Here is a 26,006-nt window from a genome sequence, read left to right as displayed (position 1 = left end):
CAGCAGTGCGTGGTGTTCAAGGGTTCGGCCGGCGTCAGGAAAGTGGGTTCGACAAGGTGAAGAAGTTGTTGGGGGTTGACAGAACAGCACGGTACACGACACCGTGGGAACCTCACTGATGGTCTGAAGATCTGGGGCTGAGCCAGTACGAATTCGCACGACGAGAAGCAACAGTTCCGTGAGGTAGAGTGACCGGCCCGTACGTCGTGCCGTCCTTTGCAGATTCGAAGGCAAGCTTGTAAGCTGTGGCTGACTAAATCATAGTTCAATGAACATATGCATCCACAAGCGCCGATCCAAAAATGACAACACTGACCAATCTGAGCAAGCAAGAAGAGTAGATTTCCAGGAATAGGGTCAATTATCCGGACCTTAGTGCCGGTCAATGGGAATACCATGGACTGTTAACCATCTGCGAATAGGACGGATCCCGGGCGAAAAATAACCCCCGGCCTTCATTAGATGGAATATAACCAGTTGTGTCGAAACTATCGATGCGGAGAGGGGAGCTGATACGTGGCAGATTGCAGGGCGTTCAGTAGTAGGTAGTGTACATCGGGAGGAGCATGCTCCGCAGCCTTGTAAGGGCAAGTGTCTGCGAGATATGTAACTTTTGGATTTTGAGTGATACTCCACAGGCCGAGACAACGGTACACGAAGCTTCCGTCGTTTGTTTCAACCAAACGTTCGTCCATAAACGTTGGCGCAAGAGACAAATGCCCCTGACAGGAAGTTGTAGCTCACCTAGGATTCTCCGAAAAAATACCGCCGGCTAACAGTGTGCCTCATGCATCGATGCATCAAGGTTGCTTTTGATGCACTGGCAACGCTCATATATCGTCTTTCCCCTGAACTTGGATAATCCCCACCGGCTAAGGAAGATAACTGCAGGGGAAGATGTTCTCAGGTAGTGTTGCTGGCTTTCCATTAAATTTGTTCCACGGTGTCGTTACGGCAATCAGCGCGAACCAAGCGCAACTCAGTTGAAGTTTGAAAATACGTACACGTAAATCCAACAAGGGGCGCAACGTATGGTCCGGTACAGATGTGCGCTCCGCTTTTTGGAAGCATACTGTCGAACTGGGTCAACCCAATTGAGATCTCTTGACAACGGGCTATTACGCCATATGAATTTGACAGCGTCTTCTAGTCCTGTGTTGACCGTCGTCCGAACTAGGTGGCGACGAGTAAAAGGAGTTGGGGCAACCTATGGCCCGAATGGATAGATAGGTCAATACCGTGACGGCATTTCATGCAAGGATACATACCGCCTAAAGTACTGCATCCTTTTCCTCACGACCGTGTTCCTCTCTTCTTCTCATGGTGTTTTTATGATATTAACGAGGTTATTATAGCCTGGTTTGGTCAACGATGTCTTGGAGACGACGAAGTCGAACAGTTGGATTAATGTTGATTGTCAGAAGCGACAAGTGTACTTGGCCCATGGGACGCGAAGTTGGTTGGCGGGTGTCCCAAAAGGAAAGAGATGATAAAGCCGAAAAGGCCCAAGGGAGTTGTCGCACTTGTTTGACGTAATGACAGGCTGGCCAAGTGCAAATATGAAACGGACCTAGAGCGATTCTGAAAGAACTGAGGCGTTCGGGGGACGACGGCAAACTACCAGACTCTTCACCAGGGTCGAGGATAGAACTGGTGCAGATATGCCAATCGGAGACATTGCATTAGAATCCGATGAGAGGCGCTGAGAATGTAGAACATGTCCAATCGAAAGAGTAGGTCCATATGCAGCTATGGATGCGGGGAAGATATACTTATTTGATGGCGGCGAACGGACCGCAAGCAATACTAGTGTTATTAGTAATTAGTTTCACATATGTAACCTTGTTTTGTTCAGCTTGGCAACAACGCGACCCCGAAGACTCTGGGGAATTGGAAATCAACTAAAACTTCCAGTTAACTCACTGGCTGACTCGACGCATACTACCCTCACACGCGATAGGATTGGTCCAGTGAACTCCAGGCTCTGTCGATCTAGCTGTCTTTTTGGATTCGGTGGAGTGTTCGTAACTAGGACGTTGGATTTCATTATTAGGCTTGTCTGAATAGTCGTGACTTTGGCCCGACTAGCATAGGTAGCTTGATATCGCGGTGGAGAAGAAAAAAGTCTGGTCGGGAGAGATGATAGTGTCGGCAGTCCAGTCAACTACTTATAGCTTATATACTAGGCAACGACGCCTTGAGCCCACTAAGGCTATCGCGACCACCTGACTCGATCATCGGTTGTTAGTACTTTAGTGGCAAGTCAGCTGGTTCGCTTCTAGCCTCGATGACGACTGTTCAGTGTGTCTGGTGATGGCGCTCTATCAGATAGGCGTGCTTGATCGCTGATATGAGCCCTTCTGGGTAACATCCTTCAGACAAGAAGCCACTATCAGTGTCAGGCGCTGGTCATCTGCCGAGAATATTTCCAGGAACAGGTCACCTGCTTCGACTACCTTGCAAAAAGTACTCATCTGACTCTTTACTAGGCGGTTATCGTATCGATGAGGAAGGAATACGATCGCGGTGAGTCTGTCGCATCATAGGTGACCTCTCATCTATATGTCATCTTTATGACATCACTTCGCGCATGTTTGATAATCATTCCAGCTAGTACTTTTTGGCGATGGCCCAACGAACAAAACGCAATGAAGACAAGCTGCTCACTCCGATCGGACAGGCATTGAATATCGGATAACTGCGCACGAGGCACGCCAAATTCTAAATATATGCTTGGAACTGTCGCGCAGTCCATTCGACACCAATGGCGGCTGTTTATGATTCCGTGGCTGACGGCAAAGTGGTGCTGCGGAAAGACACGTTCGATTGAATATGAGATCTGAGATATTGCAAAGGAGTATGATGACATAGGTGCCTGTTCTGCATTTCTTCAACGGGACACACTGCAAATGATCAACGATGTCGCGTTTGGTAGGCAAGCGCTGCACCTCACCTTCACTCGTTAAGATATCGTCATCGGGGCGGGTACGCAGTATTCTTCCAAGGTCTAATTTGGGAGCTTGTAAGAGCAGCAACTCGCATCCTTCTACATATCAACCAAACAGTTCCGAATGCCACCTCACTAGACAGGTTCCCTATGATCAGCGATCAGCGAGGCCTGGCCCTTCTCCGTCATGTCCTCTCCCTCCTCCAGCGTGATTCTTGCAGCCCTTAGGTCATATGCGAATGTGAGTAGGTAAAAAGTGAACCCGAATCCAATGATCCACTCTAAAACTGCTCCGACTTCCGAAGCGTAAAATAGCGCGATACCAAAGGCGATAGCTAAAACAATAAGTACACTTCCAATGACGGCCTTCACCAAGTACGCATACCGAAGCTTTTTAATGTCAGGATGGGTTTGAACTAACCAGCGATACTCGAGCACAGTGAAGATTACGGAGAGAATGACACCGAGGGCGAAGAAGAACAGGCATACGTAATGCGCGGTGTGGTAGCGTTTTGTATCGAAGCCAGATAGGAAACAGAGGCCCAACATTCCGATAATTGATCCTGCGATGGCAAGAGTCTCAAACACGCGCTCTTTTTTGCGCATGGAGGGAGGGAGCCTGCCTCTGTGCCGTAGAAGACGTTCTAGCACGAGAGAGAGCATGAAGCCCACTCCGGTGATGCAACAACCGACAATGAATAGTGGTTTGAGGAATGATGCGGCAACGTCTGATATGTATGCGACGTTTCCCTCTTGAGAGACGTACTTGGGACGCCCAGAGATAAGCCAGGTAAGAAGCATGGCGAGCAGCATTGCAAACCAGAATAAGCCAGTGATTAGTGGCAGACAAATAAGCAGCCGATGACTTTGCGTCGAAAGGTGTAAACCGGCCATCGTACTTGGTATTGTGACTGATGGAAGACCGTATCGCAGGGAAGGAAAATCAGTTTGGAGCTGAGGCGAGGAGTTTGGAGCCAGGCTCAGGCTAAATAGTATAGGGCCATGCCAGATCCTATGGAGTCAAGACGCAGCGTCATGTATTATGACGGTCCATCGTTCACCAAAGCACGTGTATAAGCTTTCCCTCAGAAGTTAATGTGATGCGCCTACATGACGTCTCTCAAGTTGGAATCGTCCGCGTCATCTCTATGTACAATCGCGACCCCGGGCTTCGTCAGGCCCCCTGCCACCTCTACTACCCCTCACTCCCACTCCACCGGCCTACACCTGTTCTGCCCAAAACCTGCACAAGGAAAATAAGGTCGTCGCGTCAGTATCGTATCGGGCCTTAGTAACCCTAACCTCGTTCAGCAGCCAACCAACAACATAACTCAAGCTCGGAGTCGAAAACAGAGCATCTCGGTAACAGCTCTTGCCCAACTCGAACACGTGGTACAGTTTCCAGCGCGCGGCGAGCTTTGCTGATAATTGTGAACGTCAAAGTCGACGACACACCTAAAGCTCCCTCCTACTTTCTACTAGTGCTTTCGAGTCGTTCCTCGACAACGCTCTAAATAAACACTGTGAGAGAGGAAAAATTGCTCCAAGCGATTTTTCCAGTCACACCGTGAGCATCTTTGAATCCGTTCTTGATTCTGCGGCGTCCAGGATTCCTGGTCAAGTCAGGTGCTGGGTACGTGAAAAACGCATAGTACTTACCACAGCTCGCCCAAAACTTTTGATTTGTCTCAACAGCAGTCATTTTGTGGGTTACGCTGATAGTCCTCTCTCTTTTAAAGGATTTCGAGATGTCGTATAACCGGTAACGTAAGTAGTTTTGATGTAGTGGGTGTACGTGCTATTGTTAACTTGGTTATTGTTCATAATTGGCGGTTTCAAACCTTGTTCCAATTGTTTTGAACTCTGACTCTACCGAAACTTTATGCACAGTTTGATTCCGTGTTGAATGAGACGATGCCATGCTGCTCCTCGGCGGAACCTTTCAAGTTGTCAATGGTGGAAACTCCAATAAGTAGTATCTGAACGGGGTTGGACTGAGGATTGGTGTATCGAAGCATCCGCGTCATTCCTGCAAGCGCTGCACATGTGGCTCTGCATCAGTACATAGCCCTTTATCATTTATCTGACTTTCATAGAGCAATATTATCCACCACAATGTTTCTTGCGATTGGCTCTCAGAGTCTCGCGACGGACTTGTTTACAGTGGCATATACCTAGGGCAGAGGCCCAGTCAGAGAAGAAGTTCTAATAGGTGGGAAAGTTCCGCCTTCGTGCCATGCTTCACGCTGACCTGTTATACAGGCGAAACTCTTTATCCCATTTGAGATCAGGATGAACACGCCTTCTCGATCCCCTATTCGATCGATCTCCCGCCCATTATTGAACGTTTGAACGCTGAACACCTCTTTCCGATTACATGAGTATCATAAAATTGCTGCGCCACTGCTGCAGTGCTCCCAAATGGTGACTGAGTATCAACTACGCCTACTGCTAGCTACTGGGACCTCCTAGTGCTTGTCCTCCAAACGAGCCACGGAGTTGAGCATACACTGGTTCATCCAAGCTCACAAAGACGTGCGATATCATCAAGATCCACACTCCTGTAAGTCATATCAGGTCCCCTATGTTTTGTTTCAATGATTGTCTTTCTCGTCGAAACGATCTATCATATCATGCTATAGTCTGATTGATCCGCTTACAATGCCATTTTACTTTCTTCTAGACGGGTGGCTGCGCAGTCGTGGCTTCCTCGAAGGTGAAGCAAATGAATGGTGCAGAGGTTATCGTATTGTATACACCGTTCTGGGTGGTTATTGTTAAATTTGATGATGGACCTGTTCTACACTTATGTTAAAATACTATGAGGACCGTGTCATGGTACACTGTTTTTCTCGAATACCTTCAGTATCAAACTTCGACGCGATGAGAGAGGAACTGGGTACGCTGTTTGATCTGTGATATACGTGAACTTATATCACTATGTGATATGGGAAACAAACAGTCGGAACCCAGGCTGGATGTTCTATTCACAGGAAGTGCTTAGCAAGTCTCCATCCTGACCTCTGGCTCGGAACCGCTTCGGCTTGCGAGCATGGTCCCCTCGGTCTGAGACTGAGTTATTTTACCTCCAATGTGACTCCCATGAATAAATCCTACGCATTCGCACACCTCCCACGCAACTCTCGCATGGACGAGGCAACTTCAGCCGGCAATACATCGTCTGCATCTGGCGCTTCTTCAGCGCAGTCGTAGCACAGGCTCACGCAGGCGAACATTCCTTGCATTGGTTGATGGAGAAGCAAGTGATGCAGAACGGCCGATTGCAGCGCGGACATCGAACGAAGATTCCATGTACCCGTTCTGCACAGAGGTCGCAAGCCCACACTCTTTCGCACAACCACATCACGCCATAGCTCGCGCATTCTGGGCAGATATGATTAGACCAACATGTAATGTTGGCGCAGGTCCGCCAGCCGGGTGTTTTGCATTCCTGGCAGGGATTAGGCTTGGGAGGGTGAACGCGTTCGTGAGTGTAGTAGGCCATCATGAGACGTACATTAGGCCAGCGTTGGGCCCGTAAGAAAGAATTGGACTCGATGCCAACGGGACGACCAGTACATGATAGCTGATCCTTCGGACAGCACCAGGAGTTGCACTGTGGACATTGTACCAGCCGCTGAGAATCATGATACTCGAGGCATGGGAGACATAGCACTTTGTTTGGATGCGTGATGCACCGCGCGAGCGGGGGTTCGGAAGATCCGCGGCAATCATGCGACTCACACGATGCAACCTGACAGCTGTTGCAGTTGATGAGATCAGAGGCGCATATAGAGCACTTCCAGAAGGCTGGTGGTAATCTGGTGTCTGTGCCACCAGGAACCTGTCGTTGTGAAACACGTTGATGGTATCTCCAGTACCGTAGTCAATTCGCATCATGATAATATAAGAACAAATCAATACTTACCTCCACTTGCAGTTGTTTCCATATCCTACGTGCAAAGTAACTCTCCGTCATTGTATCCCACTGATGAGAGCATACATCGGACCTCGCGAGGGCAAACTCATAGATGTCCATGATGACCGGCGTGAGCTCACTAGGGACGGGAATGCAGACATTACGCCAATGGTCTCGGATCTGCATGTCACGGAACAGGACAGAAAAGCGATCAACACGGATGACAAGGCTTGATAGGTCTGGAGGTCCTTCTGAGGATACATACCCGATTGTTAGGGGTTGTGATGATATTTCGTCGATTGTGGAGGGCTCCCTTAATGGGCACAACATGTGGTAGGCAGTTTTCATGACCCGGAATACATTCATCTGCATTGGATGGGCATATCGTTTCTCATACTGAGAGAAGATTGTCCAGATAGGCATGCCTGTTGAGAGACGAAGTGGGACAAGGACAAGGATTGCAGAAATTACATAATAATACGATGAGAACAACACGTGATTCTGCCACTATCACCAAGCCTCACATCGTACAGTCACTCAATTCAAATTTCAGGCAATTCAGAGTTACAGTAGCTAATAGCGGCGTTAATGCAATCACGCGGACATCGTCTTCGAGTTGGACGCTACATGTGCCAAGCTCCCGGTGCAAAAATGATGTTCTCCAACTCAAATGATGTTTTTGTGTACTAACGGGCACAAACAGTTCTGACCGTTTCCAGGGCCTCATCGATCGCATCATGCTTGCCCGGGCTAACCCCATCATTTGCTAGCACTCACCTGGGGTAATCTTTGTCCCCAAATGTGCCACGCATTCTTCTCTGAGGATATACCGGAGTCTCGTCCATTCTGTTACTATCTCACGAGACAGTCTTTCTTTATTACGACTTTCAATCATCCTTCGACGATACCGGATTCTGGAATTCTTTACACCTTACAACAGCAACTGAACCAACTAAATAAAGCTCCATAGTTCAGTTCCCGATTGGTGGGAAAGCACTAGTCAAGTGAGTACTGCACCATCTGATAGCTGATAAATTGCTCACACCGTAGCCTTCCATTGCTCATGTACTATCGGGCGGCGTTAGCTGAGAGTTCTCTAGTCATTCCAAGCTTTAAGGACGTTGGCTCCATCTATATTTCCACGCCTGCGTTATATTCACACTCGCTATCTCCTGCTGTACCGACATGACTTCTTCAGAAGACCTTTATGCAATCTCCGCTGACTGGCTCAGAAGCCTAGAGGTTGCATCATCTACCGGAGATTCTAAGTCATTTGTAAGCCATTTCCTTTCGGACGGGTGGTTCAGAGGTCGGTGCTTGTCTAAGGAACTGAGGCGCACTCACAAATTGACAATTGTTCTCTCTCTCAGATCTTCTATGTCTCTCTTGGGATTTTAGGACGCTATCTGGTTCCGAAAAAATACACGGATTTCTCTCGGAGGTGGTTGATGGAAAGTCGCGACTTGAGCATTCTGGTCTTCGTGACTTCAAGATAGACGATCACACTGCCAATGCGCCCTCACCATTCAAACTGCCAGGTCCACAAGACATTGAAGGAGTACAAGGTGCTTTCACGTTTACCATTGCGAAACCGGCTGCACTCGGACGAGGTTTCTTCCGTCTGACGCAAGATGTAAATGGGAAGTGGAAAGCTTTAACTCTTTTCACAAACATGCAGGACCTCGTCGGGCATGAGGAGTCTTCTGCAGATCAACACGGCCTAGATGAAGGTGTTACCTGGGAGGAGGATGTTGAGGCAAAATTCCGTGCCATAGAGGCGGACCCCACTGTTTTGATTGGTGCAGTACAGTTTCTCTCCTTAATAACGATGACTTGACGAGCATAAAAAGTTGGTGGTGGACAATCTGGCCTTACGTCTGCAGCGAGGTTGCGTAGGTTGGGCATCCGTGTGCTTGTCATCGACAAAAATGCGCGCGTTGGAGACTCCTGGCGACAACGGTACGTGGAAACACAGCGTTAGTATGTTGTTTTTTTGCTATAGATGCAAATTACAGGTACCCGAACCTTAAGCTGCATACTCCTACATATCAAAGCTCCAGTACGTCTTATCATCTTTCTAAGAGGCTTAGGGTTAATCTATACACAGTGCTTTACAGTCCCTATCCGTATGTGTCTTCCGTCGTTCAACGGTATCATCTATCTCAGTGATGCTAGGACAAACTTCCCGAACTACATTCCTAAGGGAAAACTTGCTAATTTCATAGATTCGTATGCTGTGAATCAGGAATTGTGTATCTGGCACTCGAGTAGCCTAGTCTCAACTCCGGTGTACGACTCATCATCCGCAAGATGGACTGTGGAAGTCCAGCGCGGAGACCGGAAAGTGTTCGTTAACCCGAAGTACCTGGTACTTGCTACAGGAAGCGGGAGTCCTTACATTCCTACTTGGAATGGAATGGATGAATTTCAAGGAGCCTTGTATCATTCCGACTTTCATAAAGACGCAGAGCAATTCAGAGGCAAACGCGTTGTCATTGTGGGTGCAGTAAGTCGTGTCTCCATTTCATATTTGCGTGCACACTCACGAGAGCGTCAGGGTAATGCTGGCGCAGATATATGTCAAGATTTTGTGGCGCATGGCGCTACCGAGGTGCGCCTATGGATTGAACCATATCAAAACATTATTTCATCAGAAAGGAAAGGTTACAATGGTCCAAAGAAGCGCTACATGCGTTATAACTTCAGCTACCGCAGAGAAAACCCACTTCAAGTTGCCTTTACCTGACAGCACCCCTATCGAGGAAGTGGATTTCCACAGAAATTCAATGCCTCTGGCCTTGCTCCTGCAACTCAACATCGCAGGTTGGGCACAACACATGAAGATGCTCGATAAGGAATTCCACGACGGTTTGCGCAAGGCTGGATTCAACTTAACTTGGGAACTTTCGCCCGGCAGTGGCGAGGTTGGCCTGGATGGATTTTTGTTCACTCGCCAGGCGTCAGGAACCAGTGCGTTCGGCTTTGTTCTTGAGACTAATGACATTTCAAACACCCTACAGTGATTGATATCGGCTGTGGTAAGCTAATCATCGAAGGCAAAGTCAAGGTAGGACTTGTATTCGTTTTCTGAGGGCTGTCTAATTGTTGCGATACGCGCAGATAAAGCAAGGCCAAGAAATCAGTCACTTCGATAAAGATGGAATCACGTTTAAAGACGGCTCCAAGCTTTCAGCAGATGTTATCGTCCTAGCGTATGGTCTGACTGGTAGTCTCTCGTCAATCTTTCTCATGCACGTTGCAGTACAGGAAATGAACCCATCATGAAGACTGCGAGAGCTCTTCTTGGCAATGAGATCACCGATCGACTTCTTCCGCAGGAGGTAATGGGCCTTGACTCAGAGGGAGAAGTTAATCAGACATATCGACCCTCTGGACATCCGGGACTTTGGTTTGCCTCTGGTGCATTTTTATTCTCGCGTTTCTTCAGTAAACGTCTGGTGGGCTACCTTTCTCTGTCTGTCTGTATATCTCTTGATGAATGCCATGATACAGGGTCTTCAGATCTTGGCAAGAGAACTCGGTATAGCATGACAAAAGGGGTATTGCTATTATACATGATATAACTATATTGCAGGTCAGAATCACAGATGCCGACGTTATGACTACCATGTAACATAAATGAGAGAAGACCAACCATGCAAAGCAGTAGCTCTCTCTGTACAAATCTAATGCGTTGTTTTCATTCTGGTGATTGATACAAGGTGCTACCTTCATATTGACATGTACATCTCCTTTGACATCAGGGAAGTGACGTGAAAATGGTAAAGTTTTGTCAAGCTTTACCTGATTTAAAATTTGTATAATATCTATCAAAATGATAGTTCACTAGAAAATGCTTTATATACCCAGAGTAAGTTGGATGAAAACTGCCAAAAGCACAATCATGATAGTCTACCTGCAATTACTTGCCATTTCTCACCAAACCGGCAAATGTTGCCAACACTTGGCAGCCATGACAAAGTTTGATAATATTGGGTGGCTTCAAACAAAAGCTAATTTTTTGACCTTTGTACACATTCAATTCCAAAAAAACAATTCATTTTGTAATTAAACAAACAAGATGTAAGTACATATATACATATATAACACGACAAAAGACAGAAAACAAGTATAAGAGGGAGGAGGGTCCAGGAAGGAGGCTCCACAAAGGAGGCTCCACAAAGGAGGGTCCGCGAAGGAGGGTCCGCGAAGGAGGGTCCACAAAGGAGGGTCCACAAAGGAGGGTCCATGAAGGAGGAACCAAGGGAGCCCATTCAGTGAATTCACCTGTCTCAGACGGACAGCCCAGCTTGACAATGTACCTATAGAGATGGGCCATCCCATGTGGGCCCATGGCAACGATTGTACCATGATATATGAGTGGGCTGACTGAATGTATGTACCTGAGACAAACAGATGGGCTGGGGGTATATAATATAGACAGTAGTATAGGAATGTGCTAATATATAAGAAATTATGAATGGTGAATCTGGTTTACAATGGAGACGGGTGAGCCGGATGAATGTGTGTACCCAAGGCAAACGGATGGGCCGGGTATATGAGTGGGCCTAGTGAATGTGCATACCCGAGGCAAACAGATGGGCCGGGGGTATATAATATAGACAATAGTATAGGAATGTACTAGGATATAGGATATTATCCATAGTGAATCCAGTTTACAATGGAGATGGGTGGGCCGGACAAATGTGTGTACCCAAGGCAAACAGATGGGCCGGGTATATGAGTTGGCCTAGTGAATGTGCGTACCCGAGGCCAACGGATGGGCCAAGGGAATATGTGCCAGTATATAGGACATCGTGAATTGTGAATCCGGTTCACAATGGACACCAGTGGGTCCGGTTCATCTAGCATCAGGTAAATAAATGATCCAGTAGGTATATTACATCAGGAAAACATCGAGTTCCTTATTTGCTCCTTATTTGCCTTAATTTGCACAATAAGGAACTTTTAAGGCCGTTTTTCATCCTTAAATTAAGGAGACTAAGGAGATTCATTTCCTTAAATTAAGGAAATAAGGAGCGGTGGCCTTAAAATCAGGCGGATAAGGCAGTCAAGGCATACTATTATTTCAGTAGACACAGAATAATCCAAGTAGGCTAAGGTGAAAATAAGGACATCAATGAGTTCAAAACATTCTATGAAAATGTCCAAAAAATATTAAAAAAGGTGTAGGACAGCAATTGACGAGAGCAGTGATTGAAGTGAAACGATACGAGGCTGGGAGATGAGCGCACATGTAGAAAAGCCAAGCGAGTTCTGTTAAAAATTATTGCGTTAGAGCAGGAAGAATTAGAATAAAGAAACAAATACTTCAAATATGGATACACATGCGTGGATTCACTGGCACAGGGGGCTGACTTTGACCGTCGAGAATGCTAGACTCTTCATCTTGACCCTTGCGGCGAGCACGCTTCATGTACGGCTGAGCTCGTTCGACAATTTCTTTTATGCGGTCGAAGGGCAGCTCCTCAATTCATTCCATGTACACGAGTGTGTCAGTCTCCCAATTACCCGCAGAAAAAGCAGTGCCTGTGTTACTCATTTTGTTTGTGGAGTGATTGAGAGTTAGGGCGATCTTGTGTTTCCTGTGGTCCGAAGCATCTTCCACAATCAGGTCGTCGCGAGCTAAAATAAGTGCACGCTCGGCCTGCAAATGAAAGTTAGGAAGTTTTGTAAAGGCGGTGCAAAACTCACGGCTGCAGTGGTCAGTGCAAGGGCCGTTGGATATCCAGGTAACCCGAAGTCGAGCGAGTCAATTATCTGGCGTCCTTGGGTGGCATTGAGTTAAACAGCAAAGATGCGCAAGATGAATTCCAATAAGAAAGCTCCAGGTGTTACAGGCATCCGTAACACCTACAGGAGCCCCAGCTCTGCCTACACCAGCCCCCGCTCTGCTAGACTCCCCATGCGGCGGTGCGCCGCCCGCACTTAGAAAGACAGCGGTCTGGACCGCTGTGACGCCGCCCCTGGCGCTATGACCCCGCCCCTGGCCTAGATGGCCTTGTGCCTGATCCATGGAGGCTGTACGCCTCATGGTCACCCTAGATCAGCGCATGTATACAGCATGTCGCTTCATGAAGATCCGGAGCGCCCTTGGCGCCTCATGGTACTTATGCGCAGTCGCACTTGGCGCTGCATGCTTGATCAGAGGTTAAAGCCTCATGTACCTTATCTGAACCTCATGTCTTGTTATCATAGATCCTCGATATACTATAGATTACAGACTGAGCTAGAATACTTACATGTAGCACATATAAGTGGACAGATTATAGTACTTAGACTTTACTTTAATCTACTAGGTTCATCCCAGAACTTGTTCATCTAAGCCTTACCAGCTTTCTTGTATAAGACCGCACTTCTAAGTCGCCCCCTTACGACTTAGCACGTATCCGCTAGCCCTGTATCTCGACGAGCGCCGTCTTACCGAGATCACCGGAGGAACCCTTGACGTTCCGTCAAGCCGAGAACCACCCTCAGCTTCAGTAGGCTCACTCGAGCCGTCGCTGAGAAGACCTATCCTAGTTCACACACGCCGACCGACGGTCAGTGTAACACCAGGTGAGTCTTTGTTATCTGGATCTTCATATACAAAGCGTGAATCTTCAAGTTGATATTCAGCATATTCTTTGCGTGCCTCCTTGGTCTTGTATTCGTCCGTGGAGGCGAAAAATGCCATGAGAATGGTGATAGCAGTGGAGCCAAAGTTACCTCTCCACTCAGAGATCCTTTGGCATACCTGCCAGCATAGTTGTCAGCTAGAAGTACCGGAATGGGAATTCACTCAGGAGGTTGAAGGCGAGATTGCAGCCATCATCATTCCTGAAGTCTCCAGGCTGCTTACACACCACCATGAAGATATCCTCGAGAACGTCTGAGAGTTTCTCATCGGGGATGGTCCATGGATAGTTGTTATTGCTGACCCAGTGTATGACCATTGGAATAAATATGGAACAAAAGCTTAGATTATGAGCAGCGCTGGGTAAGTGAGAATTCTTCGGCTTTTCTTTCTTCAGATTGAGTATAGTACGTTGCGCACGTCCATTTTTGGTTTTGATGTACTTGGATTTTGGACCGTCCATCATGGTATCCATGACGCTAACTGACATCTGCATAGGAATTTGTCAGCGTTGTCAAGCGACCAGAGCAAATTCTCCATACAGAGCTTGTGAGTCGACTGCTTGACACTTCACAGACCTATAAGATCCATGATTGTGGTGAGCAATTAATCTATCTTACAGGACCCACCAGTACTTACCTCCATATCACCCTGCTGATCTGTCATGTCAACATCCTCATCCTCATCCGGAATATGTTTGTCGGCATCTTGGTCTTCTTCCATTTTACGCCGCTCTTCGGGTTCGAGGTCATCCAACGAGGTCGTGGACAAGGTACACTTTCGTCCCATCGTGGCATCATCAACAGTCTCAATAATATGCATGACACCCTGCATTGATTTAAGCATTCCCCATTCACAATCATGAAGTCACTCACCTGACCACCCCGACTCACAGTTACGCTCTCGTCATGATCTTCAGGTAGGTTTTCATCTTCAGATACGTCCGCATCCCTGCTTGCAATCACTAAAAACTGTTAGTAATGTGTGCAGACATGGAACTGTACCTACCACTGGCACGTGCGCTTGGTGGTGCAGATGGCTTCTGTTGGGACTTCGATGCCACACTTCTAGCCCACTTCCCTACTTCCACCTCCTCTGTCAATATGGATGATTCAGATTCCCTACATTGTAGTGAGTGAAATATATCGAAGTAATGAAGAGTCAGCTCTGATAAAAGTAACATCGCAGTTAAGACGAACTTACAGCAACCTTCTATTTTTCCCACTGTTACTGCCTGTGCTTAGTGCAACACACATTGTCGATGCATATATACCATTGTTGGACACCTTTCAACTGGCGTTGACACCATCCTTGAAGGTGAGTTTCAAGCCTGGATATTTCTTCTTCAGGGCATCAGTGCTTTGGGACACCGTTTTTGCCTCAACAGCTGTATAAATGTCAAAGGACTGGTGAGTCTTGCAACAGCATTGTATTGTGTAAGGCTTACACATCTTGTTGGGGTTTGCAGTTGGCGCTGCCTTGGTCACTGGGCGTGGCTTAGGCTTTGGTCTGACAAGGTGTCCTGGGCCAGCACGTTGAGCCATCTGCTCGACAGCCATAGCATCTTCTGTTGCAGCGACCTTCTTTTGAGCATTTTCCAAGGCGGTTGCCTTGGCTAATTTCTCTGCTGACGCCTTTCTCTTTTCAGCTGCAATTACATCCTTTGGGCGTGCTACGCGACTCGCTTCAAGAACTATCTGTCCAGGATGCTTGTTAACATTCCCTGGGCGCATTGCAGGTTGAGGCATGTTGAGATCTAGGACAAGCTGTTGGAGGAATGCTGGTAGCGAGGTGTTGAAAGAATATGGACCCTAGCAAAAGGTGGCAACGAACGGGTGAAGTTATATTTTTTTCGATTGAGCATGTCATAATCTCTGATTCACACACTTAGTATTAGTCTAGTCTCCATTCTACGTATTCTGCTCCCTGGTATCCATCTCGCTACGACTGCCCACTGTCCAACATGGCCCCAGCTGTCACCAGGCTTGTTTGTCGGTTTCCGAACTGCAATCGGGTCTTCAAAAACAAGTCTGGCCTCACTCAGCACACACATGCGAGGCACGGCACCCCACAAATACAAAACCTCAATCGCACAGCTCCGCTCGCAGGTCCTGGATTTATACCTCCACAGAGTTGTTCTCCCACTCCAGCAGGTGTTATCGATGAGAATTTCCATCAAGACCTGGCAGGCGACCAGGATTTTGTACCGGAGGAAGGTACTTGGGTGGATATGGGGCGCTTATTCCGTACTTTCCATCCGCACCTCACAGGTGGGCGTTTTTTAAGGAGTTCATCTTACTGTTACTCAATTTTTGTCTTAGGACTCAAATGCGATGCTAATGGGGCATTTATTGACCAGGATGCACCCCCACCACCTCATACGGATGCCCTCCCAACTGATTGGACGCCTTATGACAATCGTGCTGAATTTGAGATGGCGGAATTCTTATTCACACGCAATCAAATGTCTGCAAAGCAGATTGATACACTTCTCAACTTGTGGGCTGCGACTCTCATTAAGCACAACGATGCCCCCCCATTTGCAAACCATAGGGACATGTACGCTACAATCGATGCAACACCACTCGGCGATACCCCTTGGAAGAGCTTTATGTTGTGCTACAATGGAGCCAAACCCGAACAAGACGTACCACCGTGGACGGATGGACAATATGATGTGTGGTATAGAGATCCATTGCAAATGACGCGCAGCATTTTGGCAAACTGTGCTTTCGATGGAGGAATCGAGTATTCACCCTACCGCGATTATACTACCGAGGACAAACAATATTTCAAGAACTTCATGTCTGGTGACTGGGCGTGGAAACAGGCAGTACACCTTTTTCATATTTACATTTTTGGCATACTAACAATCATCTCAAGGATGATATCGCTCGAAATGAGGAGAATCATGGTTCAACATTCGTACCATTGATTATTGGCAGTGATAAGACTGTTGTTTCTGTCACTACTGGTCAGACTGAATACCACCCACTCTATCTCTCAATTGGGAACATTCACAATAGCGTACGACAGGCACATCACAATGGTGTTGTGCTCATTGGATTTCTTGCGATACTGAAATGTAAGTACTTGTTATTCTCAATGCATCACTGTATCATAACCTTCATTTGTCTAGCTACGAAGGAACATAATGACAACATTAAATACAGAAATTTTCGACGGCAGCTGTTCCAGCGCTCCCTTGTGAAGATTTTCGAGTCTGTGAAACCTTTCATGGAAAATTTCGATGTCACACACTTTCCGGATGGCCACTATCGACGAACGGTGTACGGCTTAAGCCCTTACATTGTGGACTATCCAGAACAGATACTTCTCTTTGAGGCATGTGGTATGCTTCATGGCTCTTGTCTGTCCAATGCTTTGGGAGAACTCCGGAGATGTACATGATCTTTCTCTCTGACGATTTAGCCCTTCTCATACCCCCAATAGGTCAGAATATTCCTGCAGACAACGACTCAGAATTGGTGGCTGATATGGTGCAAGAAGGCCATCCTGGGCATCTGCATATCCATGAGCCTCAAAATCATTCTGTTGAAGTGGATGCTGGTGAGATTATTGATGGACTGGCTGTGGAGTCCCATGTTGGGCTTGCATTAACTCCCCGTATGTTAATCAGTTTGCTCCTGGACCCTTTCTGACAATGAATAGGTTGTGTACGAAGTGTTCATGCACTCAGCCTTGAACTCGACCTTCCACGCCTCCCATTTATGATTCAAGAATTCATACATGATCAACACTATTCAAAAGATCCCAACCCTCCTGAGTTTGATCCGGCAACAGCGCAAGTATTCCTAGGGAACCTCGCCATCTTTAATTCTGCTGCAGCCTCATTCCATGCACCCAGTGATCTGAGTGGTACGGGAGGTATGTGTCGCGAGCACATCCGGGCAACACCATCATGGCGCGTTGGCAAACCGAGGCATGACTGTATCTTCGTCAACATGGGTGTTGACTTTGACTCTCCCATGAATGGACTCGCAGTTGCATGAGTCCTTTGCTTTTTCTCGTTTAACTATCGGATATCATACTATCCCTGCGCCATAGTTCATTGGTACTCTTATGTCTGCGAAGAACGCGATCCTGACACAGGCATGTATGTCGTCACGCCGACAACAACTGGTGACGACGTCCCAGACATCTCAATTATTCACGTTGATTGTATCTTTTGCGTTGCCCATCTCATTCCAGTCTATGGCCTGGACTTTATCCCAAAAATAAGTCCACACAACTCATATGACATGTTCAGCTCGTACTATGTCAACAGATACGCAGATCACCACGCTTTTGAAATAGCGTGATTTGTGGTATGTCTTTCCCTCTCCTTTTGTCGTCCTTTCGCTAACCAAATACCCTATAGATCCGAGGCTCAGCGTATTGAGTACGGCAGGCTCCAAAACCAGGACAATATCGGTATATCGTTCTCCTCCCTCCCCCATGGGCCATCATCTCCACTCACCGCATACTCGAACAGTACCATCTTACCAGGTATATCATTCTCCTCCCTCCCCCATGGGCCACCATCTCCACTCGCCGCATACTCGAACAGACCATCTTACCAGGATATTGTTCTCCTCCCTCCCCCACAGGCCACCATCTCCACTTGCTGCATACTCGAACAGTACCATCTTACCAGGTATATTGTTCTCCTCCCTGTTACAGGCATCCATAACACCTACAGGAGCCCCTGCTCTGCCTACGCCTGCCCCCGCTCTGCTAGAATCCCCGTGCGGCGGTGCACCACCCTCACCTAGAAAGACAGCAGTCTGGACCGCTATGACCCTGCCCCTGGTGCTATGACCCGCCCCTGGCCTAGATGGCCTTGTACCTGATCCATGGAGGCTGTACGCCTCATGGTCACCCTAGATCAGCGCATGTATACCACATGTCGCTTCATGAAGATCCAGAGCACCCTTAAGCGCCTCATGGTACTTATGCGCAGTCGCACTTGGCGCTGCATGCTTGATCAGAGGTTAAGCCTCATGTACCTTATCTGACCCTCATGTCTTGTTATCATAGATCCTAGATATACTATAGATTACAGACTGAGCTTGAACACTTACATGTAGCACATATAAGTAGACAGATTATTGTACTTAGACTTTACTTTAATCCACTAGGTTTATCCCAGAACTTGTTCAACTAAGCCTTACCAGCTTCCTTGTATAAGACCGCACTTCTAAGTCGCTCCCCGCTTCTTAGCACATATCCGCTAGCCCTGTATCTCGACGAGCGCCGCCTTACCAAGATCACCGGAGGAACCCTTGACGTTCCGTCAAGCTGAGAAACACCCTCAGCTTCAGTAGACTCACTCGAGTCGTCGCTGAGAAGACCTATCCTAGTTCGCACACGCTGACCGACGGTCAGCGTAACACTCCCCTCCCCCACGGGCCACCATCTCCACTCGCCGCGTACTCGAACAGTGCCATCTTACCAGAGAGGCATTTGACTTGGCGAAGTGGAGGCCAAGTTCAACCAGTCGCTGGTGAACCCGGGAGAAATGTGTGGCATGCTTACCACTCAATCGATTGGTGAACCGGCTATGCAGATGATGCTCAATACATTCCATTATGCCGGTGTCTCCAGTAAGAATGTGACACTCGGTGTCCCATGTCTGAAGGAGATCATCAATGTTGCTACCAAAATCAAAACACCTTCCCTCACTGTCTACCTCGAGCCTGACGTTGCTGAAGAGAGTCTGCTTGTGTACCATGACAGCAGCCGTGGAGATCTGGTAGGACTCTATCTTTGTAGAGTCATTCTTCAAGGCACTTTTTGGCACGGACGATATGGATCTCAAGGTTTGTATTATACACTTGTACCAAACTGACAGTACTAATTTCGAGTCAACAAGATGAGACTATTGGAAAGTTCGGTAAGTTCTCATCAAATTTGATATATCCTTGTACTCACCGGGGTCAACAGTCACTCTACGCTCGAGCCGCGCGCTCTGTTTCGATTCCTGCAAAAATTATTGGTAAGTTCTCATCAAATTCGAGATATACTTGTACCCACCATGGTCTACAGTCACTTGAGGCTCAAGCCACGTGCTTCATTTCGATTCCTGCAAAAGCGGCTCTTTGCCCTCTTCAAGAAGCCCAGTAATCCCGCTCCTGCTCTCGCCTTTGTTTTGTCTTCTCTCGCCTTTGTTTTGTCTGCTCTCCCCATCCTTTTGTCTGCTCTCGCCTCTGCTTCTTCTGCCAACACCTCAGCTCTGATTGCGGCCTCCGCCCGGACAGTCACATCTCCCCACTTGCGCGTCTTCTGTTGCACTTGCACGCGAGATTTTGGAGCCATGCGGTTCACTAGCACCTGGTAAGCAACGATTGACACAATGATTATCAATTAAAACTTACAATGATGTTTTTTTCTTAGATTTTGTAGATTTTTGCGGTCGATGAGTGGATGTCAAGCGAGTTGTTGTTTGTCGCGCTGAAGGTTCAACGATACAGCGAGGCACGAACAATGCTCCTGACTGTATCTATAAATGTTGTAAGGTCGCGCATTGCCTAGTCTGCTATACTTGAGACGACAAGTGCATTCGACCCTAAAGGGGAAGCGAGTGCAGCAAGGATCTAGAGGTATGCACTACTGGTTGGCCAATGCGAAGCGCGAGAAAGCGCAGGTGCGCGCAAGGCGTGGGAATGCGCGCGTGTATGGCGCGAAGCGCGGGAAAGCGTGCGCGTGTATACAGATACGAGAGAGAATAAGAGTGAGTTTGCTTAAGTGATGATATGATGTAAGACAAGAGAAGAGAGATGCGAGGTGTAAACAAATAGATTTCTACTATGTTCTGCTAGGTAAATAGTGGGTAGTAACCAGTAAGTCCTCTGTCGTTCTGGTGGGAGAGTAAGTGAGTAAGTGTATGTATTGCTGGCGCTTAAGTATGGCGCCTAAGCGCTGTCATGCGGAGCCGAAGCGCTACCGAGTAAGGTATGTAAGGATATATGTAAGTAAGGGTCCATGATAAAAATAAAGATGGAACGATATGCAAATGTGAGAAATGGAAATATACGCACTAGGGAACTTGGTGGACAGTGGATGGATGCTTCCGGATGGCTGGCGCTATAGGGCGCTCAAGCGTGGGAAAGCTCGCGCGCATATACATCATGAAGCGCGGGAAGTTGCGCGCACATTGCGCGATGCGCGGGAAAGCTGCGCCTCATGTAGGAATAGCTGTAGGAAGCATACAGAGTGATGCTACAAGTTCGTGCTGTATACTCCTTGGTAAAAACTGCAATATTGCACAAGGAGAGGCATGAGTCTCTACAGCGCGTCTATCAGTGCTTATTCGAGAAAACGCTAACATAAATAACATGTATATTTTTTGGGCGCTCAGCAGGCGCCTTATTTTACTTTTGCAAATAAATCTACCTTTGATGCCTTAACCGCCTTGTAACGACTTCGCTCCTTAGAATACATGTCGCTAAGGAACTCACTAATTCCTTATTCTCCTTACCTGCCTTAAGACTATTTTTAAGTAACTTTAAGTACGCTAAGGACTGAAAAGGAACTCGATGATTTCCTGATGTATCCGGTACACCAATAATCCATCTCGAGCCTATTGTCCGGTATATCTTGGATACATGAACCGGTCAATCTAGTACACCATCTGGTACAATCTACCATGGTATGAGACTGGCCTTACAAGTGTTCACAAACAGGTTATGCAAGTCAACTTTATAATTATGTAACAAACTGTCCTGTAAACATTGAAAGCACAACACGATGTTCACCGGTATAAACAATAAGTAAAAATGAAAAAAAGAATGATGTATGCTACCATTACTTGGGCCCATTACCGGAAGTGTTCTTAGCATGCCTAGCACTCACTGACCGACCTTGTTGACGGGATTGAGGTGCAAATGACCGGTTGGGCAAAGGAGCTGAGATGGACTGACCATCTGCTGGCACATTTGATGGCCCGGTGATGAACGTGCGAAGAGTGCTAGTAGAGGGCATAGATTCCATTGGGACAGTGGAAGGTGGTACCAGAAGTGCACCAACCGGATGCATGGGTGGACCGGATTCCCCTGTGGTAGGCACAGGGTTGATGGTGGAGGTAGAGGTAGAGGCGGGTGCGGGTGCCTGCTCATGCCTTGTGACCGGTGAGCCATTGCCACCAGGGCGTGCATTGGTTGAAAACACATCTGGAGTAAAGACATTGTTGGTGATGGCGCGACCCAAGGCACTGATGGAGCCAATCTCAGGAAATATGGGGGTACCGGGGATGACAATGGGTGGTGGATTGAATGAGGGTGGAGTTGAGGCCATTGCTGCAGTGGTTCTTGAGTTGTCCCTGAGGTACCGGGCAATGCCGCCCATCTGAACAGTCAAGTGATCCACCAGTCCCTTCTGGCTGTTCAATTGCTCTGTATAGTCAGCTTGCAGCCGGTCGATGCAATGAGACAGCTCATCATGAATCATGTCATCACATGTGCGGAGCTGATCCATGTTGATCTGAATTTGGGCCAACATGGCTTGCATCTCCAAATCAGTTAAAAGACAGGGACGCTGGTGAGACTGAAGAGGTATCGAAGTAGTTGGAGGGGAGGGAGGTCTTTGAGTACGAGCCGGATAGATGGGCGAGTACCGGATATCGTCCGGTGTGTCCATGAATGGTGCTGGAGGTAAGATGCTGTCATCCATAAGTTCGATCCACCGGTCCACACAAAAATTGTCTGCAGATACCGCAGGTACTTCATCTGGGGCAGTACTGGGAAGACCGGTGGTTGTGACTCCAGCGTCCATCTCAACATTGACATCCGGTTCCTCTGGGATGGGACTCGGATGCTGAGCGTTAATGTCTGGAAAAATCAATTAGTAGAAACACGAGCTGAAATAAGAGACTTGCCTTTTCATTTGGATCACTTACCAGTCTTGCTCTTTGCGGTGGTCTTTGATCGAGTGGCGATGGGTGTGACAGGCGGGGTAGGCGTGGTGGTCGTACCGGTACCAGTTGCAGGTGTGTCCGGTTGCATCGGCCGGATGCATTTCATCCTCCATTTATTGCAAAGGGTGCAAGTATGGGCAACCTCACCCCTCTTGGTCACCCAGCTCTCACATTCCAAGTGCATTATCGTGCATCTCTCACATGGCAGTAGAGGTGCACCAATGGGTTTCTATGAAGAATCAGTATGGTACTACTGGATGACAAGTACCAGATGTCTTACCGGATGTGGACGCTTGCCCTTGCCCTTCACCTTGGGCTGGTCAGCTCCTGCGCCATATTTGCCAGACTTGGACTATAATACAGGGTGATATGAGCTGTACTAACCATCTGTGATGATATTGAAACATACCGGTTCTTCTCCTTTGGCCGGCTTGACATTTGGCTACATCTGGATAAGTCACCAACCGGTAGAGATACATCATATTTACCTTTCGCTTGGATTGGGAGTCATCAGTGGGCTCCATTCGATCTTCATCATCTTCCTCTGGTTCGTATTCTGAATCAGTCACATCCGCTGTTGCAGGTGGCATCAGCCGTGTATTGATGACCACGCCCGTAATTTCTGTGAACATAAATATCGGCTGCTTTGAGATTGAAAAAATGAGCATACCTTATTCATCATGTTGCGTGTTGAATTCCGGGTCTGGGTACTGTGATCAGTTGTATTAAATACATGAATGGAACAACTTACATTAACTTCCAGATCATCATCAACATCGATTGTCATTTGCTCAATGTCACTATCCAGTGACGGTGACCTTGCCTTTGCCTTTCCCTTTGCATTCCCTTTCCCTTTGCCTTTCACCTTACCATTCCCAATGCGGATCCGATCAGTGTCAGTATCGGTGTCGGTCAAGATCCACTTTGACTTCTGGGCAGCCTTCCGGGCCTTCTTGACCGGACGGGGGGGCTGGCACTAAATTGCCGTTTGCGAGGTTTGGATGGGCCTGGAATTGCACTGGAGTTGCTACCTCCAGGGATGCCAATTGTTGTACTGGGAGCCGGTAAAGTAGCGATTGAAGGAGGCAACAGGGAAGGTGGTGCAGGTGCTGGTACAGGTGCCAGTCAAGGTGCAGATCCAGTGGCGCCAGCAGTAGGGATGGTAACATTGGGTGCCGGACCCAATGTCTTGGGGTATAAGGGATGACCCTGGCAGATGTCCTCATTGCTCCCAACTAGATTCCAATCCGGTACTTGCACCAAGCACATGGTACCCCTCTGAGCCCGATGGATTTCGGCTGCCATTGACAGCAGGTGAAGGGGGATGTAGGTAGCCACTGTCTGGTAAGAACGGATTGCATCGTTCTTGGAGGGTATCAATACATACAATACATAAAATAATGTGAAACATACCAATTGAGACGCAATGGTCCGGCTCAATCCCATTTTCTCCTCTTCTGACTGGGACCGCAGGACCTGTTCAACCAGCTGATTCAGCCTGTCAAGAAGAGCAATCAGCGCCTGGTTGGCAGTGGCAGCAGCAGCAGTTGTGGTAATGGCGTTGGAAGGCATTGTAGCAGTAAGACGATCGTGGTGGCAGGTTAGCTTGAAGAAGAGATCTGGAAGGGAACAATGGATACTTGGGCAATTTGAAAATTACCGGATGTCCGGGTAATTTCAGAGATTGCCGAATACACGGTTCAAGAACTGGTTCTCTATTCAGAATAGTTTTTATTGTGATCGTATGAATGCAATTGTTGCCATATCATCATTACCTAATCAGTGTTATTAAAACTAACATTATCCGGCTGTGGTTGATTGAGACATTGGAGCCGAGGCGTGAGCAGCAAACTTCAACATGACTTCCAACCGGACGCCAGATCAACCGGGGCCAGAAGTGTTGGATATGGGGTTCCCCCACCTGTGTAATACTGACTGGTCATCACCTGTGGCACCCATATTGGAGTTGGATATGGGATTTCCACCATTTGCCTGACCTGGCGAACAGCTCTTCAAACTTCCTGGCAGTGGATCATCCGGCCAGTAACTCAGGTATGTCTCGACTAAATATGTAATATATTGCATAACTCATCTTTGCAATTCAGTCAATGTAATTCCACTGAAAGACAGTCTTCTCGACATGGGTTTCGACACACTTCCAGTTCAACATGAGCATCCGGACCAGATGCCTTTGGATATGGGCTTTGGCATCAATCCGGTTGATTATGTACCCGATCGGTCAGGTCAGTCTTATCATTGTGATGGTGTCCACTCTTAAATATGAATTTAGTCGATATTGAACCGGAAGACAGGCCTTTGGACATGGGCTTTGGTATCCATCTGGTTCATAATTTTCCGGATCAGTCATGTAAGTCACTTCATTATTTGGTTGCACTGTTAAATGTAAATTCAGTGGATATTGGACCTGACGATATGCATTTGGACATGGGATTTGAGACACCGGATCTGGTATATCTTTCGTCGGATTGGTCCTGTAGGTCATTCCATGCAATATCACATTGTTAATTACTAAAATTCAGTCAGTGAATCAACTGGAACCCATTGGATTTGTCATTCAGCGCGCTGTAGGGGATTTGCGCTTGGCGACACACTGGTTGGAGATGCAAAGGGCCCATGGCACAATGTCACCGGAAGAAGCATCTGTCAGCCGGGAAGTTCTTCAGTCCACCAATGAGTTGTTGTTGGCATTTCAACTGATATCAATATACTGACTGTCGACATGATATATATGTAAGGTCCATACTCTCCACCCTTTGTATAGTACATTCAATGAATCACAATGATTACACCCTTTGCATGTAATTCACTTTATAAGACACCTTTGCAGTTCTAGTAGACCACTTTGGCTCCGTATTGTCAACTTGAGCTCCATGTCTTTTGGTTTTCTTGTCAGTGGCCTGTGTGGTGGATGGAGCGGTTAGTTTGGGTGCAGGTATCTTCTGACTCATCTCCTTCAACCAGACGGCTGATGCAGGACCAACTAAGCGACTTCTGCAGGTATTGTTTGAAAGTGGTCGTGCTGTAGGATGGTTACTGGATGATTCTACTAAAGGAGTGCCAGCGTTGTCCCCCTGTGGTCTGTTGCTCCTAGTCGCATTTGGTTTAGATCTCTTGACCGGTGGGCAGGAATCTTCCTCCGATTGAGATCAGACAGCTCTGCCCCGCTGTAACACTCGCATCCTCCCTGGGCTGCAAAGTGTGTCTTTTGATATTGGTGTCAAAGAGTATGGAGAGATATATGTTCTGTCTCATTTTCTGGTGTTCCAATGGCAAGGATACCTTGGTCGACGATATCCGACATACTCCCGCAGGCGTATCTGCTCCGCACTTCCACTCCGCACTGTCCGTCCATGTCCTTTCCATGTCCGCTATCTCCGTTGGTGCGTATTCATTTTCTCTCGGTTTGACTAAACGATATCAAGGCTTATTACATGTAACCGCGCATTTCGTTCCACGTGCTCCCTCATTACATATTACTTATCTGCCTCGTTTCATCGCTACAGTTCTTGCCTACGGGTTCCGGATGCTCACGTAGTAGGATAAAATCTCGCGCGCTACATACAGTACT

At 47.5% G+C, this 26,006-nt stretch overlaps 9 protein-coding genes across 9 annotated transcripts; 5 read left to right on the top strand and 4 right to left on the bottom strand.

Annotated features, from left to right (window-relative positions):
* Positions 1–2,976: 2,976 nt before the first annotated feature.
* Positions 2,977–3,944, bottom strand: F5147DRAFT_182866 (Frag1/DRAM/Sfk1). The gene has a single exon (XM_041428443.1). The coding sequence runs from the start codon at positions 3,839–3,841 to the stop codon at positions 3,083–3,085; it is 759 nt and encodes a 252-aa protein (XP_041298789.1). The 5' UTR covers positions 3,842–3,944; the 3' UTR covers positions 2,977–3,082.
* Positions 3,945–5,738: 1,794 nt separating this feature from the next.
* F5147DRAFT_666178 (uncharacterized protein) lies at positions 5,739–7,309 on the bottom strand. Its single transcript, XM_041435157.1, is given in 4 exon segments — positions 5,739–6,089; positions 6,109–6,140; positions 6,182–6,819; positions 6,862–7,309. The coding sequence occupies 4 exon segments, from the start codon at positions 7,287–7,289 to the stop codon at positions 6,030–6,032; spliced, it is 1,158 nt and encodes a 385-aa protein (XP_041298788.1). The 5' UTR covers positions 7,290–7,309; the 3' UTR covers positions 5,739–6,029.
* A 742-nt stretch (positions 7,310–8,051) lies between these two features.
* On the top strand, positions 8,052–10,529 carry F5147DRAFT_666169 (FAD/NAD(P)-binding domain-containing protein; the record flags this gene model as incomplete). The annotated part of the gene is given in 11 exon segments (XM_041435156.1): positions 8,052–8,175; positions 8,237–8,665; positions 8,717–8,842; positions 8,984–9,372; positions 9,424–9,477; positions 9,530–9,836; positions 9,887–9,933; positions 9,987–10,078; positions 10,129–10,324; positions 10,380–10,457; positions 10,475–10,529. 10 exon segments carry the CDS (start codon positions 8,052–8,054, stop codon positions 10,416–10,418), a joined length of 1,803 nt encoding a protein of 600 aa, XP_041298787.1. The 3' UTR covers positions 10,419–10,457; positions 10,475–10,529.
* Positions 10,530–12,360: 1,831 nt separating this feature from the next.
* Positions 12,361–15,251, bottom strand: F5147DRAFT_647830 (uncharacterized protein; the record flags this gene model as incomplete). Its single annotated transcript, XM_041433244.1, has 10 exons — positions 12,361–12,534; positions 12,582–12,647; positions 13,477–13,623; positions 13,733–13,993; positions 14,143–14,331; positions 14,379–14,467; positions 14,512–14,624; positions 14,707–14,737; positions 14,810–14,890; positions 14,951–15,251. The coding sequence occupies 10 exons, from the start codon at positions 15,249–15,251 to the stop codon at positions 12,361–12,363; spliced, it is 1,452 nt and encodes a 483-aa protein (XP_041298786.1).
* A 572-nt stretch (positions 15,252–15,823) lies between these two features.
* F5147DRAFT_542082 (uncharacterized protein) lies at positions 15,824–16,842 on the top strand (the record flags this gene model as incomplete). Its single annotated transcript, XM_041430257.1, has 3 exons — positions 15,824–16,336; positions 16,387–16,588; positions 16,643–16,842. Coding segments are annotated over 3 exons (915 nt in total), but the record flags the coding sequence as incomplete, so codon positions are not given.
* Positions 16,843–17,618: 776 nt separating this feature from the next.
* F5147DRAFT_565516 (uncharacterized protein) lies at positions 17,619–17,825 on the top strand (the record flags this gene model as incomplete). Its single annotated transcript, XM_041430757.1, has 1 exon — positions 17,619–17,825. One exon carries the CDS (start codon positions 17,619–17,621, stop codon positions 17,823–17,825), a length of 207 nt encoding a protein of 68 aa, XP_041298784.1.
* A 1,199-nt stretch (positions 17,826–19,024) lies between these two features.
* F5147DRAFT_800681 (RNA polymerase Rpb1, domain 5-domain-containing protein) lies at positions 19,025–19,843 on the top strand (the record flags this gene model as incomplete). The annotated part of the gene is made up of 4 exons (XM_041443270.1): positions 19,025–19,325; positions 19,358–19,399; positions 19,450–19,501; positions 19,552–19,843. The coding sequence occupies 4 exons, from the start codon at positions 19,025–19,027 to the stop codon at positions 19,841–19,843; spliced, it is 687 nt and encodes a 228-aa protein (XP_041298783.1).
* A 1,466-nt stretch (positions 19,844–21,309) lies between these two features.
* On the bottom strand, positions 21,310–23,989 carry F5147DRAFT_767436 (uncharacterized protein; the record flags this gene model as incomplete). The annotated part of the gene is made up of 10 exons (XM_041440893.1): positions 21,310–22,331; positions 22,400–22,646; positions 22,698–22,769; positions 22,827–22,859; positions 22,906–23,058; positions 23,088–23,120; positions 23,169–23,393; positions 23,449–23,526; positions 23,585–23,782; positions 23,831–23,989. The coding sequence occupies 10 exons, from the start codon at positions 23,987–23,989 to the stop codon at positions 21,310–21,312; spliced, it is 2,220 nt and encodes a 739-aa protein (XP_041298782.1).
* A 286-nt stretch (positions 23,990–24,275) lies between these two features.
* Positions 24,276–25,973, top strand: F5147DRAFT_647826 (uncharacterized protein; the record flags this gene model as incomplete). Its single annotated transcript, XM_041433243.1, has 10 exons — positions 24,276–24,342; positions 24,446–24,469; positions 24,523–24,660; positions 24,708–24,785; positions 24,831–24,911; positions 24,962–25,080; positions 25,332–25,354; positions 25,565–25,634; positions 25,713–25,818; positions 25,942–25,973. 10 exons carry the CDS (start codon positions 24,276–24,278, stop codon positions 25,971–25,973), a joined length of 738 nt encoding a protein of 245 aa, XP_041298781.1.
* Positions 25,974–26,006: the final 33 nt, after the last annotated feature.

Source organism: Suillus discolor (assembly GCF_016758755.1).
Source record: "Suillus discolor strain FC423 chromosome Unknown F5147scaffold_3, whole genome shotgun sequence".
Classification (NCBI taxonomy): Eukaryota; Fungi; Basidiomycota; class Agaricomycetes; order Boletales; family Suillaceae; genus Suillus; species Suillus discolor.
Note: the sequence above shows the minus strand (reverse complement) of the source record. Positions and strands in the feature narration are given on the sequence as shown.

Excerpts from the sequence above, each read along its gene's own strand:
- F5147DRAFT_182866 (XM_041428443.1), bottom strand. The coding sequence starts at position 3,841 with ATGGCCGGTTTACACCTTTCGACGCAAAGTCATCGGCTGCTTATTTGT.
- F5147DRAFT_666178 (XM_041435157.1), bottom strand. The coding sequence starts at position 7,289 with ATGCCTATCTGGACAATCTTCTCTCAGTATGAGAAACGATATGCCCAT. Across the intron at positions 6,820-6,861 it reads GTGGAGGTAAGTATTGATTT|ATACCATCAACGTGTTTCAC; the intron begins GTTCTTATATTA and ends ACGGTACTGGAG. Across the intron at positions 6,141-6,181 it reads CATCAACCAATGCAAGGAAT|CGCCAGATGCAGACGATGTA; the intron begins GTTCGCCTGCGT and ends GCGCTGAAGAAG.